The 9,872-nt window shown below is 37.2% G+C and overlaps 1 protein-coding gene across 2 annotated transcripts in view; it reads right to left on the reverse strand.

Annotated features, from left to right (window-relative positions):
- Positions 1 to 395: 395 nt before the first annotated feature.
- LOC140945635 (methyltransferase N6AMT1-like) overlaps positions 396 to 9,872 on the reverse strand; it is a 36,308-nt gene continuing 26,831 nt past the window's right edge. For both annotated transcript variants that reach the window (XM_073394660.1, XM_073394659.1), the window contains one exon: positions 396 to 1,990. Coding sequence is in view for 1 of the 2 variants with exons in the window: in XM_073394659.1 (XP_073250760.1) it covers positions 913 to 1,890 (978 nt within the window). In the remaining variant the exon portion in view is untranslated. The remainder of the gene's footprint in view (positions 1,991 to 9,872) is intronic.

Here is a 9,872-nt window from a genome sequence, read left to right on the forward strand (position 1 = left end):
TCGATAAGTCCTAGATAGAACACTGATGTCCACAACAGATCCCAGTCCAGATGTACTGTAGCGCTTTGAACATCGCTAAGGAAAGGTTTGTTACCGCACTCGAATAAAGTGTCAGCACGAGTGAGGTTGACGTTCTATGAGAATCTGATGATTGAGCAAGAAAAGTGTCCGTTGTCCGCATTAACGATGTCTGTGTTAAGGGGGTTGAATATAGAGAAAATGTAAGGGATTCGTAATAATGAGATTTCTTTGCAAGGGACAAAGAAAACTGTCTGTTATAATGAGGTGTCCGTATTGCACGGTGTCCATAAACGAGGTGCGGCCGTATTTGAAAATGGTTCGGTGGAGGTGCTCTGACGATGAACTTTAATACTTATGGAATTTTCGATAGACAAACATTCATTCACTCTTTAAACCCCGGGAAGGGTTACTAAATCAAGGAGTCTACGGCGACAGCAGCAGAAACAACACTTATAGACTAAGCGCATTCGCGTTCGTTAAAACTTTATCGCGATCATTACAACTCCCTAAATTTGTCAAGTGGGGACGAAAACCCAAAGAATTCATTCCAGTTTACAACGAGAAAGGAAAACGTTAGGCGTCTTGCACGTTTTACATGCTTCAGAGACCGCCAATGTTGAAAAATATGCCATTTTCACGTTTCTCTTCATGGTCTCTTGAATTACCTAATAGTTATATAGACTGCCACAGTTTTTCAAATTAATCTTTCACCCATAAAATCCTAGAAATAACCGACTTCTGATTGAAATCACTGTTTGATAACTCGTACACAAAGGTCATCTAGAGTTACGAGAACTATATAGAAAGAGTCGTGGTCTTTACAGCAACTATCCTCGAAGGTAAATCAGCAATGAAGATTTGGAATATTTGCATTACGTATAGCTTGGAGGGTTAGAGGTATATAACAGGAACAGTTCCAAGCTTCTTATTATTGTGATGGAGATTTTCCATTTCGATCTGTTCTTCTCCTCGTTTGCCGCAAAACATGATTCTGAATCTTGCTCGAAGGTTCGGTAGAAAAACAAAACAAACCAGTGGGCTGACTGACAAATGCATAAAGTGCATCGCGATTGAAAATCTTAGTGCCGCAAAAAACCATTCCCTTCTCCAACACTCCGAACAATACACTTCAATCAATGAAATAACGAAGTAGGTAATCACAGAAATGGAGTACAGCGATGCTATAAAAATAAATGCCCTAGCTAGAGGCATTTGTTCCTTTAGACTTCTTGCTAAGGCTAAGTTTTCTTCCGTTCTCTCAGAGGAAATGCCATTGTTGTCTTCTTTGTCTGTTAATGGCAGGCGCAGTTTTCGAAGTGATCTCCACAGAATGAAGGTTAAAACTACACTTACTATAAGAGGAATGATACTGTTTAAATGCACGTCCAAACGGCGTACCCAGAATTTTCCTTCAAAAATATCAAAGACAGAAAAAGACAACGAGAAGAGTGAGATGCACACCAAGCACAACAAAGTATTTTTGGTTTTATCACTTTCTCGCCGATTGAGAACTGGAAAGGCAATGCTTGCTAGGCGTTCAACAGCAAAAGCGAGGATGAGAAAGTTTTCTGCACGAATAAAAAACGTTAGACATATTCTGGAAAAGTTTCTTTCCAAGTGGGGTGAGTCACTTCCACCCAGTGCGCATGTTATGTAGCTCTCTGCAGCCGCTGTTCCAGCGCAGGCGCCATATAGGACATGGAACGCAGACAAAAAAACGAAGTACAGCATTGCTGTCGATCGCAGAGATTTCGTTGGATCTTTCCACTGCAGAATCAAGAGAAGACCGTTGAGCAACACGGCTGTTACGGAAAATAGTACCACCAATGCTGCTCCAGGAATACAGACTCTTGACTGAAGACTTCCCATGATTCTAGAGCACGTCCCTTCTAATACGGCAGACTAGTCAGCTTTAGGGCCCAACAAGTCAAGAAGTACAGGAACTTGTCAAAATTTAACGTCTGTGAAACTGTAAAAGGATAATATATGTTGGTTTTCCATTGACTTCAAAAAATGAAATTCACCCACAGCAAGGGGCCATAGTGTTTTTATAGTCCCTTTATGCACCTATCCATTGTTTTGAACAGGTTATTTTTATTACCAATAAATGGATGAGCATGTCACTGATTAGAAGTGGAACAGGAGGTCATTTTTACGAAAAATTAATCCAAATTTTCATTCAGTACCCTTAGTTAACTTGTATGGTTTACCCTATAGTTTCATAAGCCCCCGGCTTCAATATAGGCTTTCTTGCCTTGACCACATTTGATCTTGTAAATAATTTAGTTGGAATATTGTATTCAAAGTAGACAGACTGCAAATTATATTAGTTGCTAAAAATATATATATTTATTATATAGACACGAGTGTTTTACTGGAAAATATACCACTCGTAAAATTCATAAAAACAACATCCGGGACCCGAGTGGTTTATTTTCCATAATCTCACACGTGAGTTTATCGATGACGTAATTTTGGTCATTTCCCTCTATTATTTCATCGATGTCTTTTTGTCTATATAATAAAAAGAACATTACACGGTGGCTTGAAGATATGAATTTTATTTTCTCGTGGCAAAAACAATATTTTACTCACTCGCTGCCCTCGTTCGTAAAATACTGTTTTGCCTCTCGAAAATAAAATTCATATCTTCGCACCACCGTGTAATATCCTCTATATATCTACGTGTCGCAACTGTTCATCAGTAGGATGCATATTATCGTTAATGTATTTCTGTATACTGTTGTTATATTTCTGGTTAATGGCAAAATGAATGAATGAATGAATGAATGAATGAATGAATGAATAACCTACTGTTCCACTTCAGTGGCCACAATAATGACCTGCTGGTTGAAAGCAATGGAAAAGTGCATTAATTCGGAGAATGCCCTCTCTCCTCGGCCTTCTTATAAATAACAACCCCTGGCTTCGCGCTCGGTCATGATTTTTAACAATAAACAAGATTATTTGCCTGCAATGCATTCTGCCATATTAATAGGTTTAAGTGGTTTCCCTTGGGTATCGGAGGCTGTACAGTTTTTAATATAAACTTGAACTGGTTACAGCCTGTCTCCTTTATTACATACTACTGGTCCCAATTTCTCGAGAGATTATCAACATTTTTTTCGAGAGATGGTTAACTTTGTTTGCTAATAAATGTCAAAATATCCTTTAAATATACGCGCAAAAGCATATCTTTTATAAAACGTTTCCCCAGTACGTGCAAGGTTGTTGTGTGTATTCAAATTAATCGTCTTCCTCAACGCGCAAAAGTGTTTCTTACCATTCTCAAACACCTGAAATTGAGCAAGACTTTAATTTTACTTCTAATTGACAGCCAATTAATCTTTTCCGTACACACGTAAATCCGATGTTTCTCCTTTTAAGCTTTCGTTACGCACGAAAAGCTTTCTCAGCTTCTTTCCTTCTTTAATTTTAATCAATCTTTTTCTTTTTTCAATTTTTTTCCTTCGTAAAGAAATACAACGTAAGTTTTTTGCCCAAACAAGTAATTTATCATGATAGTTTTGACGTATTAATAGTTTTTCAGTGTTCTCTTTTCTAACGCAGGTTTAACCTTGATATTGTCTGTGTTTTTATCGGTCTTACGTTTTAAACTGGTTCGTAAAACAAAAAAGCTTCATTGGCGAAAAAGACGTGCTATTTCCGCGGCTTAGTTATCCCTTCGTAGACAATAATAGCCTCCGGCGGACAAAAGTCTTTCACGTCATTTATATTCCACGCTCCAGGTTTACACACGTAAATTTTGTATGTGGCTTCAGTGTTAATTTTTTATGACTTAAGACGAGGCAACAAGCTGTTAATTTTAAAATAATACATTTAGCTCAGTTTGGTGCCAGTTTGTTTGCAAACTTATAAATTTTGTTTAAACTGGCGTTAATTAAAATAGAAAAGACCATGGGGAAGACAAAGGTTCATTTGCTGGGATATGAAACGGTAAACAAAATAAAACAACAGCGAGAGTAAAACTGTGGAGCACCACTCGTACTATCAAATATTATCAGCGATAAACGCAATGCATCGTAATACTATTATTATCAAATCAAATACTGTAGGAGCGTAGAACGAATGAAATATTCCGCTGAATATAGTGCGCATTTATTCTAGCGTTTACGTAGCTTGGCTGGTTAAGCAATAGCACGACCATAGATTGTGTGAAAGAAGATAAAAAAGGGTATAAATTTAACCATTCGGTAAGATACAATTGAAAGTTTTCTCGTCTTGGTGTCCCAGCAACAGCTTGAAAATTACATTTCATTCTTCTCGCTTAATATACGTTTTTCATGGCCTCCGGGTGGAAGTAAAACTGAATGCTAAAACCATAAAAATAGGTTGCACATTTTTTAAAACACGACGAAAAATAAACACCGGTAGCTAGACAACAAAATGCTGCAAGAAAAATTACGTTTTACTAAAATGTGAAATATACGTTTTTTCCGTCGAATTCATCGAGGGACTAAATTCAAGCGACAAACCACAGCGCAAAGACGATATAGTGAAAAAATACTATAGGAGAACCCCAATTTTCACCTTTAACTTTTTTTTTTCTAACTAGAAAAGAGGATAATATAAATTTGGGAACATCCAATTTGTCCTGTTGAATTATTCCGACATACGAAAATTTTGTAACCAACATAACATACGAGGCTGTTATTTGTTTCAGTAAAACTATTTTACAAAGTTCAGTTGTATACCTTTCGCGTGAAAGTCAAGCGTAAGTTAGACCTTTTTTAACGGTTAAAATTGTCTTAGTTGAGAAAATTAAATAACAGAGAAAGAAAAAAATTCGTACCTTAATTACATGATGTTTTAAGAGGCCAATATTTTTGTCACGTTCGCGCAAATAGAAGCAGCCACCTATTTTTTTTTTAAAATGCAGTTTTTGTAGAGAGTTACCGTAACCACGAGCAGGACAGAATGACCAGTCGCTATTCCGTGCTAGGACTATGTGTCACCAGCAGTGTGACGACCGCGGAAGAAAAATTAGCACAAATTGTCACCAGGGGAAATTCTTGACAGACTACTAATTCGTGATAAAATCAAAAAAGCATTTATGTAAACTAGAAACACTGTTCCATTTAAAAACAGCAACATATGCAAACAGCTGTTGTACGTAAACGAAACACTACAGGGGAAAGAAAATTAGCTAAAATTGCCTTCAAAACGTAAGAATGCAACAATGATTTTTGTTTGGATATACGTTTCAGAAACTCAGAGTCAAAACAAAAATAAAAATAAACGGAAAAGACTGGCTTGCGATCACGCAGTATTTAGTAAGCAAAGCAGTTACGAATACAGGAATATAATTATAAAACTTTCAATTCCTTATGGACAAATATCAACTATCTTTGCGTGTGCCTTACAATTCTATATAGCCAAACTGTCATCGGATCCATATTTAAACCCGAAATTGTCCTCGCTTTTGGTCAAAAACCACGTTACCTAGTACTGACTTAATCAGCTCAATTCTAATGATTAAAAACCGCAGTAGCCTCGATAACAATAACAATATAAAGCCTCTGACTCACCAGGGAAGAATTCAATTTGCTCACGTATAAGACAACCTATTTTTCAATCTATCTTGCTTATTAAAGCGAATTTTTGTGTTATAGGCGCATGGTTTAAGGAAACGAGGTCTGCAGAAGATCGTTCAATCACATTTTCATTTCCACCCCACCACGAGAATTTGTAACATGTTTTTCCTTGCAACCCCAACGAGATACATATATGTATGACCATATTCACAGGAAGTATCCCTCGTTCGGCAATGTCTTTAATATTATAATTAAGGAATTTTGATTTATTCTTTGCATGCTTTTTAATATGAAAAGCGCGTGAATGGATGATTTGCACAGAACTGATTACCCGTCACGAGATCAGGTAACTAGACAAATCACGATGGCGACAGGGAGCAAAAACCTACCAAGTAAACTTGGCGTTCTTTTCAAATTTCATCGCAATTATTTTCATCTCAGCCATCTGAATTGAAGTCGTTAAATCTAGGCGAAATGCCCTGAAGGTGGCACTATAAAAAAGTATCCAAGTCAAAAAAGAGAAAGAAAATTTCGTCCTTGTGTGTTTCGTATGCTTCTTGAATGGCGAAATTTGAGACGGTAAAAAAAAAAGAACCAAACGTGTCATGAACGTACAGAATTGTTGTTTTGTTTATTAAGGCCGCTTTCTTTCGGACAATCCGGATCAGAATCATTGGGCTTCAAAGGTACTGATGAAACCTCCAATTAGACGGTACTGCGCAAATGGCATGTCACCGTTCCTGTAGTGTAGGTACAACGATAAAAACTGAGATAATCCTCATCCGGATCTAAACTCATTGATTTTTCCTTTTTAACCATTCTTTAAGATGGCTAAACCAGGAAACATGCGTTAAGGACGCAAAAGTTTCGTCTGTAACATAAACCCGGACGATCAAACACAACCTACTTTTTTCACAGTTTCACATAAAAATCCTGTTAACTTTATTAAAACAAAAACGTGACTACGTGCAACACGGTCAAAAGCGCTATAGCAAATTAATAAATTATTTAACAATTAATGAATGAGGCTGAGTATCTTATCAAGAATTATGGAGATCGAGGAGGAGGCCGTAGGAGAAGGCGGATAACACCCTCCGAGATCTCCATAATTCTTCATATGATACGAAAGCCGAATTCAATCATTGTTTTATTAGTCATTCAAAATAGTTCCTACTTTAAAAACATAGCTAAAACATGCTAGTGCACGTTTAGGGTTGTTCAGCTCCGCAAATATTCTCCAAATAGTAGATGTCGCCCTTCGACTTGTCTCCTTGCTGTTCTTGCCATATTTTTAGCTATTATTTCGGCTAGTTCTTACTCTTGAAAAGAGTGAAATATCGGTCATTTTTGTTTCACAACCAAAACAACTCAACCTCGTCCCCAGGTCTTCTCGGCTAATGATGCATTAACATGCAAGCAAGCTGGACTTTTGACGTCATCGGTTGATTAACCGCAAAAATCTCCGACTATACCGACTATACAGATCAATGAACCAACTGATTGAACGACTGATTGATTGATTGACTGACTGCTGACTTTTTCAATAAGCAACTCTGCCCTCATTTCCGTATGTTACATCAGATCTCATACTCTTACTTCTGGAGTTAAAAACAGGAAGTAATCTAACTAACAACTGCTTGCTTACATTTAATAAGTTTAATTAGCCCAAGTATTCCTTGCTTCACATTTTCGTTTCCACGATAATACAACACCGGATTTATAATTGACCACAAAATCAATAGAGGAATAAGAACAGGACCCAGAAGCTCTGTATAATTTGTTTTTGAAACGACTGTTATGAAATTGATAACACCACAAGGAATGAAGATCGATGCCAATACACCCACGACGTATGTTGTTATTTTGCTCAGTCTGCGTTCAATGGCGGCATTCACAGTGTCAACAGGGTTTGTTTCATTACTTTCCTCCATCATGCCAGCAAGAGCCCTGTTGTGGCGACGAAGGAGACGAATTGTCATGACTTGAAGAATGGTGATGATTGCTGCTGAAGGGATGGAAATTGCAGGTAACAGGACATTTGTAAGCTTTGATTCTCTACCAGATAGTTCCGTAACAATCCCAGCTGTAAAGGACAGCACCCAAACTGCTGCACAAGCGACGAGGGCCCGACGCCAGGTGACCAGGAACTTGTATTGAGAAAAGCGTTTGACAGCTAGGTATCGATCAATGCTAATAATTGTTAGGTTTAGGATAGTACAAATGAAATTAATCACAAAAGCACTTGACAGTGGCATCGTCTCCATTTCCGAGTATACTTGGCAAACTTGACTATTTAGAAGGTGCTTCAATCTGAAAACGCAAATCGTCAAACTAACAACTGCACTCCGAAAAAGATCGGTGAAAGAGAGACTGCATAGCATTAACAGGCCTGGACGAATGTACTTGATTCCACTTCTCAATAACGCTATGATGACGGCTGCATTCGATACAAAACACCAAATGCTCAACAGCAGCGTGATTGGCGAAAGCTTGTTTATATAGTAGAAGTAACGCTTCTGAAATGATACGGAAATCCCTGGAACAAGACACGACTGATCATCTTGGCCTTCCAACATTTTGTTGAAGTTCTGAAGAAGTGTAACATAAAAATGATTGACACTTTACCTACAGATCGTTTTCACGCAAGTGATCAGTGCCTTTGCAAATTTCTCGAAATAAAAGAAAAGTTTTTACATTAGAAAAGGGTTCAACCCCCACTGGATGTTTTGGTACATCAACATGGCCGCCGCTTCATTGGTTTGTACACCAATATGGCCGCCATGACGTCATGTGGAAACGATCTATGGATTTGACCGGGGTACAGAGTTTGCATCTGTATAGTATAGCTCATAAACCGTCATTAAAACTACTTCGAGATTTCTGGAAATCGAAAGAATTAACACTTTGTTGAGTGTATAATGTAACTTCTCAAATAATAAAAAATACTTCAAGAAAATCAAAACTTTGAATGCCTTGAATTTTTCAGGGGCAGTACCTCCCTAGCTTAAGGATAAACTATGTCGCCAATAACAAAAATTTAGGGAAACGACTACTAAAGCTGTGTTAAACAAAGAGGAAATTTGTTACGATCAGCGTTATATCGACATCGGTTATTTTCACAGCAACGTAACGTCGTCATTACCTATTTTACCTTAAATCGTATTTCTCGGCACTGCGAGATTTTTTCCCAAAACCGTTCATAGGTCGGAGCCTGTTCCTTTCATAGCCGCCTCAATATTCCTTAAGTTTGAGCAAAACCTATGAGAAGGTTTTCGAGTTATTTTGGAATGAAGTTTATAATTATTGTTTCAATCACTACTGGAAAAAATTCCTTTTTACGATAGCTAAGTTTTATACCTTAGGAGTGAAAATCAAACCTTTTTAACAATAAAACTACGGCAGTGAAGAAAATAAAAGAACACACCAAGGAAAATACATACCTTAATATCACGTGCACGCAAAAAAGGACTAAAAGAGATACGACCAGTTAATTTTCAGCGAAGTTTTAATAGAAAGTATCCGTAGTCACAAATTAGATATTGATATTCCGTATTTGACTACGGGCACCAGTGACACGACGAACGCCAACGAAAACTTAATCCACAATGTTACGAGGGCAAATGCTTGACAGAATACTTATTCGTGGATATTAATTCAAAGCAGGACAATTACGAAAACCAGTAAAACTGTCCCATTTCTTTTTTTAAAGAACTGAAGAAAAAAAGGCTGCTGCATGTAAAGAAACCAAAACGGGCATGGGGTGTGATCATGACCTCTCCAGTAAAATTTGCCTTCAAAAGTCTGAGAAAACATCTGGGTAAACAGTTCAGTGCTTTAAACTTCCTATTGACGTTACAAACCCAAAGAGTCAAACAAATGAAAAGGAAACGAACACATTGAGTTTAAGATCACGTAGTATTCATATTAGAATATTAAAAAATACGTAGTACGTAAGCACGTAGTATTCATTTTAAAAAAAAGAGAAAGAAAGAAAAAGAAAAAAAAGAAAGAAAAAGAAAATCCCCATAATTTGTTTTGTATTCCATAAAATGCTTAGGGCCTGCAATTCGGTCAAAGCTTTCCAGAAATCTAAGAACTGCAGAAAGAGAAATATCAGGACAGTCGAACGACCGACATATACGTACATATATATCCATGGCATAGCCACTGCCCTAAAGAATTAAGTACCATATTTGGTTTTGACAATTCTAGTGCTAGGAGGATGTAAATAATTCATATAGTTTGTCCTTCTACATTTCCAATGAAGGATTTAAAAAATGTACATATAACCTACAA

Source organism: Porites lutea, chromosome 8 (assembly GCF_958299795.1).
Source record: "Porites lutea chromosome 8, jaPorLute2.1, whole genome shotgun sequence".
NCBI classification, from domain to species: Eukaryota; Metazoa; Cnidaria; class Anthozoa; order Scleractinia; family Poritidae; genus Porites; species Porites lutea.